At 45.2% G+C, this 23461-nt stretch overlaps 1 protein-coding gene across 3 annotated transcripts; it reads right to left on the reverse strand.

Annotated features, from left to right (window-relative positions):
* Positions 1-2: 2 nt before the first annotated feature.
* On the reverse strand, positions 3-22354 carry fancc (FA complementation group C). Of its 3 annotated transcripts, XM_027031761.2 has the most exons (16): positions 22268-22354; positions 18541-18712; positions 14605-14770; positions 12519-12606; positions 11889-11983; positions 9236-9343; positions 8984-9048; positions 8577-8741; positions 8261-8417; positions 5701-5756; positions 5449-5548; positions 5006-5081; positions 3400-3505; positions 2469-2643; positions 2148-2339; positions 3-1657 (listed from the first exon to the last, which is right to left on the reverse strand). In XM_027031761.2, exons 3-16 carry the CDS (start codon positions 14758-14760, stop codon positions 1499-1501), a joined length of 1698 nt encoding a protein of 565 aa, XP_026887562.2. In that variant the 5' UTR covers positions 14761-14770; positions 18541-18712; positions 22268-22354; the 3' UTR covers positions 3-1498. The 3 variants fall into 3 exon arrangements, with proteins under 3 accessions (XP_026887562.2, XP_026887563.2, XP_026887561.2); XM_027031762.2 differs by lacking the exon at positions 18541-18712; XM_027031760.2 differs by lacking the exons at positions 18541-18712; positions 22268-22354 and adding an exon at positions 16683-17566.
* Positions 22355-23461: the final 1107 nt, after the last annotated feature.

Genomic DNA, 23461 nt, shown 5'->3' on the forward strand with positions numbered 1-23461 from the left:
CCACTCCCCGTCTCTGAAGCAGATATGTGGAAAGGGTGGGTTACAAGCAAGGCTGGGTGACTCGCGTTTCAGTGCAAAACATGTTAGCTCGGCCCCACACGTTTTTCCTGCAGTCCTACTTAAGGTACAATGAGAGGTCAGAGGTCAGTATCTGTTACTAGTTACTGGTTGGAAAGAAGAAAAAAAAAAAAAAAAAAACCGTCACGAGGGTGCTGGGATATTTCACCAACATTATTCAAAACATAAGATAAAGTTGTGAAGATATTGTCATGCAACATGTAACTTGTTTTAAAGGATTTTATGGATTTGGGAACTAAAATGTAGTATTCATATGGGTCATTAAACAGAGGTATAACAGGCCTTAGCTGTAGTGTGGCGCTCTACCACACCCTCGAGCCACACTTCAGATCAGGGTGCAGAAAGGCCGGAAGCCAGAGAGAACATAGAGGAAGAGGCCATGCTGGGAGACAGAGCAGCTGGGAGGCCACTAGGGCCTAAATACTTGCAGTCTCCAGATTAAAGCGCGGCCAGATTACAGTATGGATGCAGTCTCCAGATTAAAGCACGGCCAGATTACAGTATGGATGCAGAAAATCTCGTTGCCTTTTTTTTTTTTTTTTTTTAAAGCAGAAGTACGCAGAGTGTGACAGTCATTTGGAAAATGTGCAACACACCTACTGCACATTTGTCTTAACTGGTTGCTAATAGACTGAAGTCATCATTAGACTCCTGCGAATAGAAGACTTTAATTCTGTTTACCAGCACGGGATCTGAACAGCTTTGTCCCAATCACCAGCACACCATGAACAGTGAGGGGGGTTTATAAAGATGGAAATAAACTGATATTAGTGCACGCTCGTGTCAACATCACATCTAGCATTTAAATATTTTTAGTAGAACTCCAATTGTCCAGGAACAAATGTAACGATACATATTGGTTAATGCAGACATGAAACTTGGCAGCATGCTCCGGGAACATCACACCACAGGTATGTGAACTACCATATGGAAGGAAAACTGGACAGATGGTCTGTCACCTACATGAATTCTAACTCTACCATAAAAACAATGTATTTATATCGCCTACGTGACAGGACGTCCAGGTGCATCACACTTTCAGTTTGCTCGGTGAACAGCAGCTAGCCTGTGGGATATATTAAACCTAGACTTCAGGGTTAGTATAGTGCTTGTGTTGAGCACCAGTATTGTGTAGTAATGGGAGGAGCCATGGGAATGGCCTTCCACAATGTATATTTGTGATAATACATTTCTGAACCAAAATGTATATACATACGTATATGCGCGCACGCACACACACACACACACACACACACACACACACACAACTTGTCTGTTACATCACATATTCTCTACTCACTAAATAAAACCAGCAGCTGGGCTCAGCCTGTAATTGTCATTTCCAAGAGTCGTGTCTTTGCGAGCGAGGCAGGACCAGCCAGGAAAGCTCGTCCTCATAAACAGGCGAGTGCTCCCGTGTTTACGTGCAGCGCGAGATGTGCTCTGGGAGGAGGCTGTCCTGAAGTGCCCTCAGCCTGTCCTGAAGTGCGGCGTCCAGTGCACCACCCCTGCTTAGCCTGTGCCATGCGGAGGCCAGGAGCCACTCGGCCCTGCGCTTGAGCTCGGCCTGTGTCAGCACCTGTCAAAGGTGACACACACAGACACAGACACACACAGACACAGACACACACACAGACACACAGAGCCTCTATATGAGATTAGCTGGAGGATTACGCGGGCATTCCAAAGTGAAGAGAAACATGAGGCTGGAGGCGGAGTCAGCTGTGGAGGCGGGCCTGGTGCACAAGCGTGAGAAGGAAGCCAGCAGTCGGGAGGACGAGTAAGCTGGCGGTCGTAAACTTGTTTTTGTTCTGTGCCGGGGCCAGACACAGAAACGCTCTGGGTTTTATGAGGGGCTGTAAACGTGCGAGAGCGCACACGGTGGCGTGCTCCTCCCCCTCCGCATGCCAACGAGACTCCCACACGGCACAAGCGCGGGCAGCGAGCACACTGGCCTCTGCCCCGGGGGCCGCCCCGCCTCGGGGTCACGTTACTGGGGTCACGCGGACAAAGGGCTGCGGGCGGTCACGCGTCAATGACGCGAACGTGTCAGCGGCAGCCCATTTTACCTTCTGGAGGACTTTGACGGCAGTGCTTGTAAATGCCGGACAAAAGATGGCGAAGCTGAGCAGAAGGCGGAGAAGAAGGTTGGCCGACGTGGCGGAAGACAGCAGCTTGTTCATGGAGGACAGACGCTCTGGAGGAAGAGTGTGGGCGAGGAAGAGGATCCTCATACGACCCCATGCCTCCCTCGCCGCCATCTAGGACGAAGAACAAAAATTACATGGTCCTCAGTCATTTCCCCACCAAAGTAGACTTGGCGCTGTTTAAAAATCCAGTGCCTATGCACGAGTAGTTCAGTCTTGAACTTGTGTGACTGGAGGCCTCACAATCTGCTGAGAACTCTGGTGCCCTCTGTCGGTGGGGTGGTGGTAGAACGTCAAGAGACAGAGCAGAGGCTCCGACTGCTCGGCATCTACGGAGACCAGAAGCTCGGCAGCTACGTCGACCCAGTGTCCACGCTGCGCCAGCAAGAACCAGGCCTCGAACAAAGCCCTGCGCTGCCTGCGACAAACACATGGATACATAGTCAGGATGGATGCGACGAGAAAGTCAGGAGAACGCTGACAGAAAGGATCGAGATGGAGGTCCCCCCCCATCCAGCCCTCCCGACATGGCATGCCGAAAGCCGAAACTGCTGGAAAAGTGCTTCACTGCCACGTCCTTCCCATGCAATCCACACATCACTACTTTAAACCTGCTAATAAACAACAGACTTGTATCTGCTCATCTCAAACAGGGCTGGAATTGTATGCAGCTGACAATAACTTGACAGTATATCCCAGACAGATCAGAGCGGTGCACTGAACTAGGGAAGCAGGACGCCGACGAGACCAAAACGAACGCTTCCAAACACTGCCCCTCAGGCTGGTCGTTTCTTAAGCGACATGACATGTAGAAAACAAAACTGTAGAAATAATACAGACACTAGTACACACCAAAAATACCTCATCAAACATACTGAACTATATAAATATAATACAGACACTAGTACACACCAAAAATACCTCATCAAACATACTGAACTATATAAATATAATACAGACACTAGTACACACCAAAAATACCTCATCAAACATATTGAACTATATAAATATAATACAGACACTAGTACACAACATACCTTATCAAATGTACTGAACTTTGCACTTCCAAAACTACATACATACAGACATGTACACAAAAACATCTCAGCTTGAAGCAAGAGGTTTTTAGGTAAGGATGGAAGTGTGTGTGGTGAATCCTCATCTGGCCTGTTACCTGGGGCTGTCGCCCTTCTCCTCGACCTGGTCTGCCTCCCGTGACATGCTGTGAAGTAACCTCCCAATCCAGGAAACATGCTCCAGCCATGCCTGCCTGGGCACCTCTGCGGACAAGGGGAATGGTGGATTTAGAAGGAGCTGGCAACGTTTACCTATTTCATTAATACTGCTAGAGTAGACGTCAGTGCTCGGTGTTCCACTATCATCCACCGAGGCAGCAGCTGACCAATGAGATGTGCTGGACTGATTCCTCATTAAACATATAAATTCCTCTTGCTCTTTATGCAGAGGTTTCTTGTGGAAAAACCCCGAAAGGCAAAATTGCTGATCCCTGCTGTGTGATTACAAGCCAAAATCCTCCTGAGCCCAGTGAACTGTCGCATTTCCACCGGCCTGTCCTCCAGTGCTCTGGAGGCCAGACTTATTACTCAGTGGATCGGGTAAACAACCAAATCCACTTATCTAAAAGGCTCTTTCAGAAAAACAGTCAGAGGCGCGCCCCCCCCCCCGTCTGCTCCGTGATGCACGTATTCCAGTGACGCAAATAAACCCAAACTGGGCAGCATGCACGAAGCGCCTCCGGCCCTGAGCCCTGCCCAGGCAGGGGTGACCGTTGAAATGTTTGGGCTTGGAGAGAATGGAGCTGAGGGGCTAGTGGAGGGAGCAGCGGCCTAGTTGGAAATGGGGCTCAGTGGGCACGCCTAAAGCTGTGTGTGCAGCCGGGATAAGACAGCGGGGAGACGGGTGCGAAACAAGGCCGGCCAATCGGGGCCTTAAGAGCTTCGCTGTCCCACCCTGCACTGTGTGCATCAAACACATCTGACGCACTGCAATCCCAGAATAAATATGATGCATTCCTTTCAAGTGTCTTGTGTGACACTGGCTGGTTGTTTCTTGTAGAGGGCTACTTGTCTCACTCCTCCTGCTCCCTCACTCTCTTTTATTGCAGGTATGTATATTCTAGGACTGGCTGATGAGCATCATCTCACATGATATCACCAGGTCAGTAATAGTGTTTCCCTGTAGGGACAAATGTGAAATGGGTGTTACCTCTAAAATAAATTATAAGCCCCAGACACACGCACACACGCACACGCACGATGAAACAAGATAAAGAAATTGTTCATATTTTAAAGGCCATCATAGAGAACCAGAAATAGACAGCCAGTGAGTCATTACTGGGTGCTTTAGTGCTCTGATGGCCATGGATGTTCTCGCTGTCAGGAAGGAGACGGAAGGCTAACATTGCAGCAATTTTTCATGAATGCACCAATGGCATCGATCATTTAAAAGAACAAGTTTCATCAAATGTGTGGAGAAGAAAACAGTGGTATCACGAGAAAGCACAGACTTACTTATGTAAAGCATTGTGTGAAACTGAAAATGTGTTTCTGAACTGAAACTGATTTCAAATACTGAAGGTCACCTTAAATTTGTGGGGTGTTTGGAATGGGAAATTACAGGTCTGAGCAACACAGTGAGTTTAAATAATGTAGACATGTACAGCACTGTTAAATATAGTATCATTTCACACAGCAGTTATGTAAATATGTTAATAAAAAGTCGTCCTCTAAAAAAGATACTGAAAATGGACTATACCATACCTGATGGCTCTGTCAATAAAGGTGTGAGGAGGTTCTGGGGTACGTGAGGGAAAAAAGCTCTCAGTGGAAGTCTTTCCTGAATTCAAATACACACAGACATACATCTCACACCTATTAGAATTATTAGAAAGCTGTTACAGTATTACATTACTTATGTATGTATACGGTATACAAGACATATTAGCCTGTGGCATTGATGTACATTTTCCACTAATAAACAGTAAAGTATCTTGGACACAAGACAATTTTTGTCTTCACAGTAAAGCTTTTAAGGCCATTTGGTCTGATTTATTATCAGCTCTAGTATCATCATTCATTTGCTAATAAAAACGAGAAAATTGTCCTCAGAATGGGCATCCTGGCCTGCCCCCTGGGCAAATGCAGTATCTGCATTATCCCGTGTTGCCGCATAATCCGTTGCTTTTGGAGGATGTGGCTTGTACCTGTTGCTTCTGGGCAGAGTGACTCCGAAGGAAACAGCTGGTGAAAACCTGTATGAGAGCTCCAACAGCCACATTCTCCTCCATCGCCATTAGCACATTTCTACATACACACGCACAAATACACAGTTCAAGTCAAACATCCATTTTAAAACTGCACAACAATATACATGCTCCCTGGTATGACTGTTAGATTTGTAAATTTAAGCAGGTTACCACAATGGTCAAAATGCACGTACATGAAGCCCCACCCACCTGAAAACATCATTCACTATGAGAAAGATGCAGCAATGCTGGGCAGATGCTTTGGGCTGAAAGGGAACAACACTGCAGTGCATTAGTGTCAGAAACTGGGACTGGCATGTCTTCTCAGGCCCACTAGAGGGTAATGTTGAGACAGCAACAAGCACCGTGAGATGTTGGGTTCCAGTTGCTGATCTTCTCACATAAGCTGCTTATAACATTAGAAGCCAAGTTCTTCTTTTCTAAAAAAACTTTTTAAACACATAGGTCATCTGTTTCAAATTCACTAAGTTTATAGGAGAGCAAATACACCCAGGCAGCTGTACTGTACTTGCATGCCTGACGCTCAGCATTCTCTCATATTTTTACAACAAAAAAACAGGCTTAATTAATACACTGCCATTTTTGTGTTAGCCTTATGGGCAAGGAATGCCTTCTAACAAAAACAACAAACAATGTTTGACACACACCCAAAACACTATTGCTTCAGAAAAGAATCACATATGTCTGTTCTGTCTTTGATGTAGGGAGAGGAACCATTGAAGAGAGAGATAGATGGTGGGTGGGTGGGTGGGTGGGTGTGTGGGGGGGGGGGGCAATCCGGAGAAGCCTCATTACCCTGTCCTTTGCATTAGAAAGCCTGCTCCACCCTGCCTTCAGGCACTCATCTCCCCACACACACCACCCCACACATACACACGCACCCACAACCAACCCCTTTCATCCCCCAAAACCAACACGAAGCATCTCAGATATTCCCGTAACCCCAACTATTTGGCGCCTGCCAAGAGACGCCGGTTTGCTGCTCCAATAAAAAGAGACTTGTTGCGGCTCCAGAACACCAGTCGTTCACATCAGGCCTTTATCCCAGAGAGAGAGAACAGCACACTATGGAGAGGTGATGGAGTCGAACGTGTGCTGCATGAACCCATAAGAATGACAAGCTACTGCACAGATGGCAGCTCAGCCTGGGAGCAGCACTAGACCGAGCCGCAGAGACCAGCTTTCACATGACCCGTTTTCCGTAAAGGTTCAAAAAGGATCCGTGTGCTATCTGACACTCCCAGATTTCTGAATTCTGCATCACGCAGCTCATCCCAGCCCTGAGGTAAGATCAGGAAGGAGCGCGCCCATTCCTCACAAAAGGAAGGTGCCCGTCCACTGCAGAAATCAGGGTTTGACCGCTTGATTTCCTTTATTCGGCTCTCGGGTGGAAAATTCCAACTTAGGCTTTTGCCAACATTGTGGTACATCAGCAGAGGTTCAGCTGAGCCCACGGTCATGTGCAGTCATTTGTACATCTTCTCTCAGAAAGCACATCTTACACTTCAAGGTGCAGTAGGTATTGTTTTATGAAACACGTGGATCTGGCATTAAAACTAACGATGAAAGAGCATTTATCTGCTGACAGTCGACCACTGGCCAGGAGAGTGGTGTAGCAGCCTTTAAAAAAAAAAAAAACTTCAAAGCTGTTAATTAAAGCTTCCTCTTTATTATAAGCTCAGCAAATGGGATCTCAAAGGCGATAAATATGGGGCGTGCGCAAACCTTTTCTTTCTTGATTTCTTTTTAAAATTTATTTAGGTCTGGAGCTTGTTCTGCCTAGTGAAACCAGATGGGATTTTAGTGCCTCTTCCCAGTGCTCTCCCAACACTGCAGGGAGGGTCAGTTACAGCATGCCCAAAACATCCTGTTTTGGGCAGCAGGGATGCAGGGGGGCATGTGGGGTGCTGTTTATTGTTACTGGATTATAAACTCTGGGAGGGGCCGAGGGGACAGAGACGAAAACTTAATTTCTCCTTTCCCCATTTTGATTGCAGTTTAAACAACATGTTCAGAGGGTGGGGTGGGGGCATTCAGCGTGGCAGACGTGTGCTGGCCCATCAGCTGATGGCGAGTCCTAAAGCACAGCCAGGCAGCCAGCAGATTAAGAGGCAGATGTTTTTACTTTTTCTTAAAAGATCACCCTGAAGGACTACGTGTTCAGGACAGACATGACTTTTGCCTTCTGTGGTGTATAAACAAGATTGCATGTAAAACGTACTGTGAAGAAGTTGGGGACCCACGGTGTCACGTGGTGAAACCCTGCAACGTTTTCTTACGCCTGCATCGTCTGCAGGGCGCGTGGCCTAGTTACAACGGCTCATCACACATGTCGTGAGCTTGCCGTCAGTGGACCATCATTCCCAAATCCCACAGAAAGGGAAGAATGCAGCTCTAATGCATTCCTGCACTGATGAGACATTTCGTTACTTGCGTTCCACATTTTGACTAGAAACGTTAGTAATTTAAGCAAATATTTTGACTCGTCGCTTGCTGTCAATGGAAAAACAAAATAAGCACCAACAAACAATCTTCATTTTCCATTATTCAAAATCAAAAAGTAAAAATCTAAATCAAAGTAAATTCAGTATGGCACTGTTCAACAATGTCTTAATAACACAATTTGCAGTGTTTGACATAAACCTTAGAAAAACAACTGCAAATATAGTGGCTTAAAACAAAACAAGTTTTAAAATGAACCAGAGGTTCCTCCATAATAACTGGCATTGGTGGAGAGCCTCTCACTTACCAGGAAAGAACTGCTGACAACTTCCTCCAGCCTCTGCAACACGGCCCCTGGGTCAGAGAGAACCGATTCCAACAGACTCAGCACTGCCCCCTCAAGGCTGGACAGGCTATGACACCACAGGGCAATCACAGCCATGTCCTCCAGAACCAGCGTCTTACTGGGAGCGGGAAAGGGACGTATTGGACAAGAGGAGGGAAATTAGACAGTAGGCCAGTGTGTGTGTGTAAGGCTTGCTTGTTTGTTGTTGGGGGTTTTTTAAGGATTAAAAGTGAGCAAGTTTAAAAGTTTGTCATGTATTCATTTCATCAAGCTCTACCTGAGTAAGGCTGTGCTGACAGCTTCTATGAACTCCTCGCTGAGATGAGAACAGCCACATGAAATGCGGCGCTTAAGCAGAGCACCAATGAGAGGGGCTGCTTCTGGACATGTGATCAAGGGGACACACGCCACGGACACTGCATGGATACTGTCACATAAGCACCTGCAATAACCATCATTTAATAGTATACATGACGAGAAATAGTAGATATGATTAGCACATAGTACCGCTATGCCAAGGTCAGGGTTAGGTGTAAATTAGGTGTTTGCCAATGTAAGAAAAACAATGCAGAAGCTTTAGAATGGCATTTTATTGATTAATCCAAGATCTGATGCTTAACTAATTCTCAGTTTTGCAGAGAAAATCTTAAATGACTATCTGAAATGCTGAAAGTTGCTACGAACCTGTCTAAAGAATGTACTGCAGGGCTGCAACTCACACTGACCTCCTCTGTCAATAACGCCACCATCTAAAACAGACAAAAGCACATACATCTGCAGTGGCCACACACTTGCACAGCCTGCCAGAAAGTCAGCGCGTACAGCTACAATGACAAGGAAAGGAATAAATCCCATTATATCCTAGCAAACATCCAACTAAAGCAACTACCCGAGCGCCATGGAAGGGAACAGGCTGGAGGTCAAAGGAGACATTACCTTCTGAAGAGCCTGTGAAGAGCAGTGATGAGGAGCGATGCCTGCAAAGCGTTCCAGGGCATAGATCACGCCACCCTCCTCCGCTGATGTTAGGTGGCACAGCAAATTCTATTCAGCACAGACATTCACCAGAAAACAATCAGCTTTCTTGCACGTGTCTGGTGCCTTTCCCCCATCTGGGAAAACTTGGCTTTACCAATGCCAACATTCCCAAAAAATGGTTACTGAAAAACATGAAAGGTATAATGTTCTCAATATATAAATTATATCTTGAAAGTATACTACACAGCATAATAGTCCTGTTAAAGGACAATTATGCTGCTTACAGTTCACGAGAAACACGGCAATTGTGCAAAACGATGGGATAAAGATATTTCTGAAGCAAAATATGCCTAAATTCATTAGTTTAAGAAGTTTCAGAAAGTACTGAGTCTCTGAACTGTTCCCAGCAGCCGGAATGACTCAAAGGCCTGAGCCTCTCTCTCGCGCTCCAGCGGAAAACATGGCTGCCTGTGGCAGGGCTGTGCGGTTTCGTTAGGTTTACAATATGCTAGGATGGCTTCCACAGAACCAGCTGGCTCAATTACAACCACCTGAAGCACAATAACACCGCAGCTCCCACTTCACTCCGAGCTCGGCTGCGGGCGGAGTGCGCACGGACAGAATGACGTTCCACCCACTGCATCACCCCCTAGCCCCCGTTCTGAAAAAAATGTGAGGTGGTGTAGTGGGACGGTTCATATTCATCAGGGCAATTCCTCTACAGTGTGGTAATTCAGTTATTTAGACTGGTCCAGCATGTGTGTTATTTAAGGTAAGGATTTCAAACTTAACAATAACAATAGATCTGGGAGAGGAGGAGACTGTTGTTACAAGAGCCCAGAAAGAAAGAGATTGACAGCTTGAAAGACAGAGGAGAAAGATAAAACAGAGAAAGTGAGAGAGAGAGAGAGAGAGAGAGAGAGAGAGAGAGAGAGAGAGAGCTGGGGGGGCAGGGGTGGTGGTGGTGAGAGTTGTCAAGTAGTCATTACCACACAACCGCACAGAACCTCCTGCTCCCGAGAGGCACACTGGACTGACAGAGACCACACAAGAGTCCCCGTGTGGAGCAGGTCCAAGCGCCGGCCGGGCCGCGGGAGAACGCCGCGCACCGGGGAGCGAGGGGGGAGCCAGCTAGCGCACCCTCGGCTCTGATGTGGGTGAGCCGGAGAGCCAGGATGGTGCGGGAGAGCGTGGGATGGTTTCGGGACGGGCACAAGAGCCTTTAATGGTGGGACTTTAAGAACTTGAAGCGGTTGAATGTCTGTCAGCAGAGAAACCCAAGGAACTCCCCACCCCCCACATCCGCAGACACACACACGAAGACGATGAATAATGCTCAACACTGGCGAGCATGACCGGGCTGGTCCTCCATCTGACGAGGCTGTTTGTTTATTCACGGAGACGAGCTACAGGAATGCAGGGCCTCCCCTGGCACGACAGCACACAGGCCTCGTCGGTGGTGCCCACTGTAGCAGCTGGTGATGGATGAGCGCAAACACCTTCAGACGTGCAAGCCAACGATACGATGACGGGAAATATAAGAGGAAGGCAAAACAGGAAAGCGCCGTTTCCCCTTTTCAGGCTGCAACAAAGGCGACAGTGAGGTGGGAATGGAAAAATAAAACATCTTGGGCAATCGGGGAGTGGCACGAGGCTGGGGGGCATGTCAGAGCTGAAGCACATCCACAGAAAATGGAGCTTGGCTTTTTTTTAATTCGTCTTTCTTTGACTTTGGAGAGAAAGAAACAGAGCGGAGAACAGGTTGCCAGTCCCCGCCCGTGCGCCTGGAGCAGGCAGCGTAGCACACGCACGCCTGCCCAGCTATCCCCTCCAGCACGCACACGCACACCAGGGTGGCCCTCCGCACGCACGATCGCGCACGGACCAGCAGCGTTGCAGATTTCCACGCACAGGACCGATCCCTCGTCTTTAGCCTTGCCCGGCAGGACACCGGGTCGGCTGGGACACCGCGGTATGAAAGGGCCGAGCGCTGGAGCTCACAGAGCATCCACACCCCCATCTGCCTCCACTGCCCTTCATACAGGTCAAAAATCACCTGGTAAATTAAAAGTTTACTGTCAGAGCCCTGATTAAATGTGCTCAAGGTTTTAGTGGATTAAAAAAAAAAAAAATACAGTAGTGACAAGAATATACACGTATACGTTTTAATATGCCAAAAATGTTATTGACTCCACTTTGTTTATGACAGACCACGTCTGTGATCATCTTATGCCTGTTTCTTGTCAAATCGCACTTAGCACACAAAGAATTCCCTTTAAGTGTTCAGGTATGGACCACATTACCCTGCTGTGATTTATTGGAGAACTACGCCGATGGCTGCAGTGAAACACAAATAATAACGCCGTACAAATAATAACATCTCGCCATCTTAAAGGGAGTAGTTTTCTTTTTATAGAACAGCAATTCTAACATGATGCTCAGTTTTTTAGGACCAGGTGACTTGAAAACGCAATAAAAGTTCAGTTGTAGTCTTGTGAAATAATAGGGGATGCCACTGTGTGTGTGTGTGTGTGTGTGTGTGTGTGTGTGTGTGTGTGTGTGTGTGTGTGTGTGTGTGTGTGTGTGTGTGTGTGTGTGTGTGTGTCAGTACCCGTATCCAGTCATTAGCCCTTTGCTCCAGCGCGTTCCGAGGCTCCGCGCTGTACAGACAACACACACACTGCAGCAGTAGGCTGCAGCTCTCTCCTGAGACAAAGAACACCACAAAGAACAAAATGGAAAGAGGCTTTAGAAGGCTAAAGACGTGGCGCTGTCTAAGCATTACTCTTCTGAAAACAAACACACGTGGATATTAGGTCATTTAAACACAGTTCACACTGAGTGATCATGGAAATAAACAGAAGTAGAATGTATAGACCTTGGAGAAGAGAGAAGTCAAGGGCAGGCAATGGAAAGAGAGAGAGAGAGAGAGAGAGAGAGAGAGAGAGAGAGAGAGAGAGAGAGAGAGAGAGAGAGAGAGAGAGAGAGAGAGAGAGAGAGAGAGAGAGAGAGAGAGAGAGAGAGAGAGAGAGAGAGAGAGAGAGAGAGAGAGAGAGAGAGAGAGAGAGAGAGAGAGAAAGGGGGACAGAAAGAGAAGGAAAAGAGTAAACAGGAGAACAAATGCACAGCAGGTCGCTACAGGTTGACTGGAAAATGAGAGTAAACACCCAACCCCGAAGACCCATTTCTTCATCCCAAATGTGAAATACACCCCCAGCAAATAAGAGAGTTGTAAAGTTACCATCCGCAGTAACATATGGGTTCCAACAAAGTCTGCCCAGGAACTGGCCCACAAAGGGAAGGCTCTTCACGGCCTCAGTGGCAGAGCTCTGAAAGACACACACCAACGCACACACATGCACAAGAATCTTTCTAACAATGCAAGGATAACAGTGCAGTTTATGACTAACAAGCCTAATCCTCTCAGCAGACATCCAAATATGCACTTCATATAAGCAACCAACTAAATTTATCGCCTCAAAAATCAAAACGAATATAACAATGCCACATATAAAAGTTAGCTTACTCCAAAATAGCAAAGACAAGTTTAAACAATGAACATGATTCGTGACAATCATTTCTTTCAGTTCTGGCTCAATAAGACACATCCCACCAACCAACACAAACACTCAAGCCCAACTTCCACTCATAAATACCAGAGCCAACAAAAGGCTTTTGAGGGACATTATAAAACTGTATTCCCACGCAGCCAGACAGATAGTCACTGATGACTTCTTTAAAGTGAGTTACGAAGTTAATGAACACCAGCTCGCTAACACTGAGGACTCTTGAGGATCGCCATTTTCTGCATTAGTTCAAGATGTGTGCTGCTAATTTACTGTACACTGGAATCCACTCAAAGGAATGGAGCCCACCCCTCCTTTTAATACCCTATACATATACACACTCAGTGTGTGATGCTGACTGATTTGTGTGTGAACTGCATGATAAAACCATAAAAGAATGTTTAGCTATATCAGTGATAGCTTATAAAAACGGCCTGATGCCTGGCATCAAAAGATTGAAATGAATGTCACAAAGTTAAGAAATCAAGACAGCTGGCCCTGAGGAATTTGCTCTGATTAGTCAAGGTCTGACACACAAACGAAGTGTTAATTCATATGCCCATTTCATCAGTCAAACATCCATATTTCCAATAAAGGAAACACGCCTCTATATGAGCATGGAAAGGAACGAATCACTCGCAAGATTATGTTAGTGCATATAACATAAAACGCCACTAGCAAATCAGCAAACTAAAAGTGTGTTCCCCTATGTGCATACAGTACTGAGATCCCCCTCAGTCAGTAAAGTCATGGTCAGTATGGCCTCAGTCCAGGGCGCTCCGCCAGGCAGTGCCCCCAGTGCGGAGGCAGCCGACGGGTGGAGGGCGGGGGGGTGAGGGAAATTTTAACAGATTGGGTGTCCCAGTCCTAATGGAATGCAAATGAGGACACTGATGTAAATTGGAATGTTTTGGGGTCTCCCCCCCATCTCTTTCTTGGGAGAAAGCCACAGGAAAAATCACTGCAGCGGCTGAGAAACGTCTCTTCACGAAGGGGCGCGTCTGAAGGATTCTCTGCCCATCGAGCAGACGTCGGGTGCCGCAGCGTTTGGGTCGACCCACGGCGAGGGCACCGCCTAGAACGCGGTTGGGGGGGGGGGGTCAGGGTTAGCATTTTGGCACGGCGGCCACTGTAACAGGAGGAACCAGCAAGGCCGAGGCGAAGCTGTGGCGGCAACGGGAGCACAGCGGGGAGAGAGAGAGAGCTGTTGAAGAAAGGGCCCTTTCAGGACGAAGGCGGACGGTGTGAGGCAGGACTGGTGAACACTGGACTTTCACAGAGTCTCTCAGCCCCCCCTCCCCCTTCACCCACTCACCCAAATTTTAATCGCAACACTTGATGCAGGGATACATTAGGTTAACGCTGCCAGTCCCTTGGTGGTTATTAGCCCGCTAACTCAACACTGGCCTGCCTGGGCCAGCACTAAAAGGGCCTCTGTAAGGCCCACGGTCTCCAGAGTTTAGTCACAGTGTGCTTTAGACGCTCAGCCGAAGGACCGTGTCATAGGCTTAATTCTGAAGACTGGTACTGGAAGAGTTTTATTTCACTGTGTCATATACCCAGGAAATTCTCTTGTTGCTCTCTTCAGGTTTTGCTTATCCAACCTATCCAAGTTACATTGCCTATATGCAGAACAGTGGACAAACAATTTACTCCAAGGTCTGACAGATGGTACTCAAAATCTCACTTTTTAGGTGAGTTGGCACAGAACAACCAAGACCTGTTTGTCCCTGTTTATCACAGCGTGACGCTTGAAGTTACCGTTAGTTGTAGTGTGTGGAGGAGCTGCTGAAGGAAGCTTCTCAGAGAGCCCAGGTGTTTGCTCATGTCCTGCTGAGCAGAGGGAGTGGTCGCCTGGCCCCACTTCACTGCTTTGTCCATCCAGAAGCTCAGCTGGAGCTCAGAGGGTGCAGTCATGGCCTTAAACCTGTGGGAGCAAACAGCAAAACCCACAGTATAATCCAAGTGAGATTTCAGCTCACAAGATACATATACACAACAGTCGCTAGCCAGTAGATGTACACTGCAATACATCATGAACAGACTCTTAGCAATACGTGAATATACTCAATATTTATCAATGTTTATGAACATTTAAATTCTTTTCCCAGTGTGAAACGGATGCATTAAAGTTTAGTTGCAGTATATAAAACGTCCAATAGGTGGCATTTCAACAACAACAACAACCCCCCCCCCCCCCCAAAAAAACCCTAATGTCTTTAGGAAAAAGCACTGCATTCATCTAGGAAAAAAGTAGCTGCAGTGAGCCCCTTCACAATCTAAAGCTGATATTTGGGTAAACATAAGTGGAAAAACATTAATGTAAGTTAAGTTACAATTGCAAGTGTTTCAACATTTGTGAGTTCCAATAATATCCAGAGACAAATCCTTTCCTGTTAGTGGGAAGTTAACAGCTATTGGCTGTTTTCGGGAATTCTTTATTTTAATTCTTTCTGTTCTCGAGATTGGTACTTTACTTTTATACCTTTACTCTACCTATTGATTGTGTAATCGGTCTTTATTTATTAGTGCATTATTATTAATAAATAATAACAATGATAGTATTTTTGAAACGTTTACCATTATGAAAACAGTTTGCATAACACACTGTTAAGAGTCATACTGTATTGCATCTTGATGCTCGTGTCGTATCATTAAGTTACTGGTCATACCCAGCCAAGAAGCTCTTGTGTGATTTGACCTTGCTTTTAGACCTGTCCTATGACATCCACAAGCCTGGATTGCAGGATAAAGACTTTGGTTCTCTGAAAGGTCGTTCAACGGCACCACAGCTATCTGGACTTCACCAAGTCATTAACCACTACGAGTCAGGAGCTGGGACAGTAGGGCTGCAGGAATGATGTCGCTATGCACACTCCAAAGTGACAATGACAATGATCAGAAAATGTAAACATGCAAAAATGTGTCTGAATTTGTCACCACCTCATATTTAATTCGTTGGGCAATTAAAAAGAAGAAAAAAAAGAGGACTGTAGGCAGTACAGTAATGTGCAGGACTCTACCCTGAGCTTCCAGCTGCCTCCTAACTCGACCCCACAAGTATTTCTAACAAATTAACAAAGGATGAACGAGGCTGACTCGCATTTCGTTCCCATGGGCCGGACGTCTGCAGGAAGAGAGCGGCTATGGTAGGACCTCGTAGAGCCGTAAGCACGGGAGCTGACTTTCGCTGGTGATTGTTGTTCGCAGGCTTAATGACAGGCCTGCGAAGGACACAACGAGGGAGCGCTTTTACGATCACCTCGTAACATCGAGCTGTTTAATGTCTTGCCATCACCCCTGCTGGAAAGCCCCCATGGGTTGGGCAATGTGTAATTATGCGCTTAGGTTCTCCTCCCCCCCCATTCTCTCTCTCTTTCACAAAACCTTAATCACGAACAAACGCTGCATGTTGGCTTGTCATCTCAGCTAAGCTTTCACCCAGCCATCCCTACTGCTGCTCCCCACCAAGTCTGGTGTGTTTTCCAAAACAAAGTGTTTGACTTGAGTAAATAACATTTTACATTTTAATTCCGTTCTTTAGGACAGTTTTTGCTTTGAGGACAGTGAGCTCATGGATCCCATCTCCTTTACTCTGTTTAAAGTGTCTCTGTCCAATGTTAATGTGAAAGATCACTGCATCATGTAGCAAGTAGGAAACCAAGACCAAGAAAAAAAACAAAAAAACAAAAAACCAAACACAAGAATGGAATCCCTTCATTTGGTGCCATCTGGAATTCCCAGTCAAACAGCTCAAATTAGATTAAAAAATACATTTGTTCTAATTTTTCCACAAGCAAAATCATTCTAATTGCCAATTACAGTTGTCCAACTCTCACAATGTGTTTCGTATGTATTTTCCCTCCATGTGCAGGTCGTGGTTTCTTGTCTTTGGTTTTGAGTCTGCACCAAGAACTTCTCGTTTCCAAGAGCTGCAGCTTTACGAAGACCTTCTGCCTGAACACTCACAAAGACTCAGAAGGAACAATCAACAGAATAGAACCCTAACCATCTGACTGTCTGAGAAAATGTACATGTTGCATTTCATATTCACAAGTGTATATTTGTTTAATTGTCCAAACCCCCAGGTTATGCATTTACAGAACATTTTTTGGGGTTAAGTAGTTTTATGCAGTCTTGAGTGGTCTGCAACATCCTACCATGTCCAGCTAACATTTACATCTGGGGCAGAAGTGAGACGATGTCCTGTAACTCTTTGCTGTGGGAGAAGGTCCCTCAAACATCATCTTAGTAGTTGCCCCAAAAGCCTTGGTGAAGAAAGTGATCATGTGGAAATTAACACTACACTGGGAAGAGCAGGGTATTGAAGTCCGTCTGCTAAGGTAGCTTGCTAGCGAGCTAAGAGGTTAGCTGCTGGTGTTGACTTCCCTAACGCTAGCAAACTAATTAGCTGGCTTGTTAAGATTTTCTTGCTGAAGCACTTAGCATCAAGCTTTACGTTGGGATATTAAAATATTGTTTGTCATGTCACGTTAAAGTAAATAATGTGAACAATGTCCTATAACAAGCTAAAAGAAAAACAACACGCGATTATTGCATATCTCATCTTGAAGGACTGAATATGGAAATGATGGTAAAGGTGCTCCATGTAAGTTTATGTAGCTAGCTTGCTAACAGTAAAGGTCAGCTATTTTGCTAGCTGTTGCTAAGATGTTCTTGTGATGAATAAATTTAGGAGTTTCATTCCAGAATGGTTGATGGAAACGAAGGCACGTTTACTGATTATGGTTGATCGTTGACAACTAGCTAATATATTAGGACTTATTATTTTGTTATGTCGTGTTTGCTCCACCAACAAATGTGGCATGGGTTTGGGTGGAGCTACTGTCCCGTCCCTGGTTTTCAAATTTTCATCTAGTGGCAGCTCCCATGTGAGCCATGCTGGTGGCTTTAAAAAATTCACAATTGGAATCGACAGTGACATACCGTCCATTGTATACCCAGTCGATGGACCCAACATGAGAGCAGGATCTTGGATACAATGAGGTTCTTAGAAGCCCGGTTTCGCCTACCACTGTTTGCCATGAAGGAGCCCAGTTGAAAAGGTTGGAAAGGGGTCCAGGAAGTTGTGAAGTCAGCAAGATCGGCCTAAGCCCCAAGGCCCAATGGAGTACCATAGACTGTGTGCAAGTGCTGTACAGAGCTCTTTGTGCAACTGTGGAAAATTTTGAGTGTGATCCGGCAGAGGGGAGAGTCGCCAACCACTGGAAGTGTGCTGTGTGCACTTGGATCCCCAAGGAAAAGAGCTCCAAGAATATCAATCAGTTCAGAATCACTTTTCAGTATAGAGGGCAAGATATTTTTTTCTGTATTTTGGCCTAATGACTGAAAGTTCCTTCATGGATGTAGATATTTTACATTTTACTTTTGCATTAAAACTGGATGTTAATTGGTATCCCAGACCCTGGACCTGTGTCACTCAGCAGAGGAATAAGAACATGGTACTGAATGTTTCGAGAGATAAACAGAGTAGGTCTGTCAACTTGTCTCTTGCCTACCACATAATATGCCAAAAGCATATTCTGTGCTAAAAGGCTTGGACTTAGCATGCCATTTTAGAGTTTTGTGGTCTCTTCTGCTGTATGCAGTTCCTATGACAATAGTGGAACCCCTGAAGAATTCAGTGCCTTGCAGCTCCCTTTCAGCAGCCTCTCAAACATTTGTGGTGAACCAAACCTTTCTGGAGAGTCATGTAGTACAAAGAGTCCAGAGACCCCAAAGCAACAGCAGCTGGCATCAAGGCCTGCGCAGGCAGGAAATGGAGGATGGACAGAGAGCTGAAGATGTTGGAGTCACCCTTTAGGCAAAAGGCTTGTGGCATCAGGGCATGCAGGCAGGCTGATAAACCCTGTGGGAGAATGGCAGCATCTTGTTAAGAAGGAAGTGAACGTGAATGTTGAGGAGGTATGAACCAGCAGGATTATGGAACTAGGACAGCAGAGAGCTCGGACAAGATGGAAGAACATACTGCAATGTAAGATTACAGGATCAGACTTCGGGCATTCTAACTTTTGGTCCAAGCTGCCGAAAACATCCTACCATGGTCTGCTAACCTTCACACCTGGGGCAAATGCCAGACGCTGCCCGGTCCCCTTTGCCATGGGAGAGGGTCCCACGATCACTATCGCTGGTGCCACAACTAGATGTACAGGAAGCTCACTTTGCAAAGCTCTGACATCACTTGGAATCACCAGGGCAGAGAAGATGAGGGCCGTACAATTAGCATCTGAAGCTGCAGACAATGCCACTAGGTGGCTTTGGATAAAGAGGGTGGAGCCATGTCCTATTGTGTCTCAACAGCTAGCCTTCCTCACCTTCAGCTGGATCACGTAGGAGAGGGGGTTTGATATTGAAAGACCCAAAACCCTTTAAGACTCCAGGAACATAATGATGTATCCCAGCACATCCAAAGAATGTATCTGGTAGCTAGCATAGCATTTATGCTGTATTAATGACACTTTTACGCAGTCTATACTATAGCATTTATAGAGTATTACACTTTTATGCAATCCTTTGTGCGGAATTATTCTATCTGTACCTCCAGCAACCTACCACTGGGTGCCGACATTTTACCTTTGTGTTAAAACTGGACTTTAACTGGTATCCCAGAAACTGGTGTATATGTCTGTGAACAGAGAATTGTACTTTTCACTACTTGCTCCAGACCCCAAACCTGTATCACTCAGCAGAGGAATAAGGGCACAGTATTGAATGTTTCAAGAGTTGACAGAGTAGGTCTGTCAACTTGTCTCCTGCCTACCACATAATATGCCAAAAGCATATTATACGCTAAAAGGCGAAATAGTAAGAGTGCGCAGTATATTGTTTAGTAACTTATCACAATACTGGCGCTTCTAATACTTGATTGCGTATTTCTCTATTCTGTGCATTCTAGCAATATAATCAAAATTTAGCCCCAAACAATAGTTTATTCAGTCATGCTAACAGTTTATAAATCAATCCCAGGTAAATATATGTACATTGTGATAAAAAGCCACAACATACAAAAGGCAGACCAACATAGACCCAACCGTACAGATCTACATCAGACCAACATAGACCCAACCGTACAGATCTACATCAGACCAACATAGACCCAACCGTACAGATCTACATCAGACCAACATAGACCCAATCACACACATGTACATCATTTACATTTACATGTATGGCATTTGGCAGGCGTTCTTATCAGAGTGACTTACAAAAGTGCTTTGTCATTTACTCATTGAATGAGTATCACATCACATCTAGACATCACATTTATGTCTATGTAATTAACTAGACAAATTGTAGAATTATGACAAAACTAGAATTTTAAGGCACTTGTACAAACAACATTATCTTAAAAGAATTACACTAAATTCAACCAAATGTAATTACATTCTGTAAGGCAGTGAATGATGTAATAAGTACTAAAGCTACATATCAATGACAGAGGAAGCTCCTGGATTGTGTTCTTTTGGTGCTCTTCATTTCAATCAATAAAAAAATTATTCTCATTAGAAATTCTCAAGTGGTCACCTATAATGTCCTGTTTCACAGGAGTACAAATATGGAGTGGTACGCAGGCTAAACACCATGAGTTGTCCATCCGAAAGGGGAAGATCAGAGAACACACAAATAGAAGGAGACCAAGGGTTGTGTATTTTGCACTTGTGCAAAGCATGGTTCAGGCTCCATAGTTTTCTCCAAGGATCACAGATGGACACTCCTTCCAGGGATCCCCAGGTCTCCAAAACTACAATTACACACCTCATTCATGCCAAAAAGATAGCCTACTTGGAAGGCTTGTGAGTAAAAAGTCACAGACATAACTACAGTCAAAAGTGCCTGGAATTTGCTAATCCTCACTGGAACTTTGACTGAAACCAGCTATTAACATTTTAGACAAAAACTGAAAGTTTCAGTCAACAAACACCAGAACTGAGTGTGACATAAAAGGGTCCAGGCAATGCAGAAAAGAAGTGAAACCACACTGTGGGGCTGTTTTTCTTCCAGACGCATAGCATCACGGACAACGTCAAATGCCAGATTTTAGATCAGGATTGGATTATCCAATAGGATAATCATCCAAGGAATAAGTCCAAATTCACACGATATTCTTCACCAACTGCTGAATCTTTTTTTTCAGGGGCCATTCCGTTCCCTTGAACTAAACCCTGCTGACATGGTGAAGAGTGAGCTGACAAGAATAATCCACAAGTGAGGGGAAGCACCAGAAATGTTAAGTGATGAGAAGGCTCTGTGCTGTTGTCTTCGCAAAGGGAGAGGGCACAGGCAGGGATGGTAATAAATGTCACATTTTGAGACAATTTTGATTTGTTTCTCCACTTGATGTCGTGCCTAACAACATCCTCAAACCATGGTAAAATTACCAACATCCTCAAACCATGGTAAAAATTAATGCACAGCCTCTGGTTGCTTTATTGTAAGAAATTTTAATTATTTGCTCACTTATCTTCACTGCAAAATTGAATTTCTCTCATATTTCCAGTGCTAGATCAAGTTGATAATTGATCTTAAGTGAATTTAGCTGGCTTTCTAATAATCAACAAGGACTGTTAGCCATAGTCTAAATAATATTAGCAGAGAAGTGAAAGGTCTAAAACCAAGTTCATCTTTTTCTGGTAAGACCATTTTCATCTCATGTAATCGTTTTAATGCCCATGTTAGATAAAATGTAAATGTCTTTATTTCTGATTCTCCCCTTTTGGCAGAGGCCAGTACTTGACATGTTTTACAAGTATTCAATTATGCGGTGCTGTCACCAGTTAGCTCGTTACTCTACAATACGTTTTTTAAGCGCCCGTTATTCTGACTACAAATGTTATTTACTTTCTGGTTTTTAATTTTTTTATTTTATTTTGGAAAACCTAGCTAAATACACACCTATTGAAGTAACCTCACTCCAGCTACCTATCGCTTTAACTGCGGTGTGAAATGCAAGCAGCATGATGTAATGTGTATGTAATAACGTTATATGCTTATTTGCGCGACTAACAGGTTTTCTGCGCTGCGCTACTCACTGAGCTGACACTTCGTATCAAAGAGAACAACTGTTAACACCTTCACTCTTAGAAACTAACGTGTGCTGAGCTTCAGTGGGTCTTTAGCATATGTTCAATTCATTACATACAAGTCACTAAGTGTGAACGTTTTAACCGACTTTATAACACTTATTTCAATAATACAATAAGATGACAAAGTAAACTGTCATTTTTACCCGCTGTGAGCTAACGTTAGAAATGCGACAAGCAAAAGGATGAGACGGCTAGCGTTAGCCTAGCTAAGCTAACGCTGCGTAGTTGGTTTTCCTAAAGTTACGACGCGCAACACTTTTTATCTGTCACACGGTTCCAACAAAACGAATGAACTGCCAGAGTTATGTAGAGATACTGACCTGTTGTCTGTTACAGTTCTCAAACCTTCGTGCTTTGTGGTGGAGCGTCCCTAACATTAGCTAAAGTGCTGTTTGGCTCTGAATTTCCCTCTCGCTGCAGTAAACCGGAAGTTATCGTCTGCTATTGGACGCGAGGAGGAGTAACGCGAACAGAAGGCGGAGTTACGTAAAGAGAAGGAGGAGTTACGTAGAGAGAAGGAGGGGTTACGTAGAGGTTCCGTTCTGCGTCTCAGAACTCCGTCAGCGCGGTTTGGTGCGAACTAGTCCTCAAATACGGTGTGGCCAGGCATTTACATTTGTGAGATGTGCGTGTGTGAAGGTTTGAGCAGACAAGACTTGCTTAATATTCAAATTATGACAACTACCACCGGAGTGTGGAGCATTTCCTGGAATGCGCCACAGATGGGGAGTTATTCCTATCAGTGACAGTCATTAAATCTAGGCGGAAAACCTATATGTTTAGATTTGAACCTTTTGGCTATATTTATAGATAAAGGAAAAGATCTGGGGGTTCGTGGATGCAGAGAGTTCAGTTAAACCGAGATGTTGGTGCCGTTGTGGAATGGTGTGCTAATGTCTCAGCGTTCCCTCATGCCAGTGCAGCCTTCTGCCTCTCCCTTTTTAGTTAAAATACCAGTTAGTCTCCACTTTCATGGCGGCTGTGTACGATGCTCACTTTCGCTTAGATTGCTTTTATTGTCCACAATGTAGAAATGTGTCCTTGGCCACCCATGCCATTAAACACATACAAAACGTTTAACAAGAATTACAGCAGACCCGATGAAGCGTATACAACCACCCAAATATTGAATCTTTCCCGTACTGGTATGAATGACGTCCTGTAAATATTCTTTGTAGCCCTTGGCATCCTGTACGGCCTGCCTGATGGAGCCTGCTCAAACTTTTCTGTTCTGAGTGCAGTCTCTGTGTAAATCCATCCGCTGGATCTGGGTTCTTCCTACTAACGTACCACCCATTTTCACTGACTTTATGATTCCACCCCCCCCCCCCCCCCCCCCCCCCCCCCCCCTCCTCGTAGTTTCATCTGATGCAGTATGAGTGTACTAAGTACGACATTTAGAGTTTGAGACTCCATTCTCTCGCACCTCTGGGGGAGTTTTAATCAGTTGTGTGATCCTTTATGAACTCTGGATCTACATGAGTTTGTGCTGTGGGTCATCTTCATGCTGTCGT

The sequence above is a fragment of the Electrophorus electricus genome, chromosome 23, assembly GCF_013358815.1.
Source record: "Electrophorus electricus isolate fEleEle1 chromosome 23, fEleEle1.pri, whole genome shotgun sequence".
In the NCBI taxonomy this organism is placed as follows: Eukaryota; Metazoa; Chordata; class Actinopteri; order Gymnotiformes; family Gymnotidae; genus Electrophorus; species Electrophorus electricus.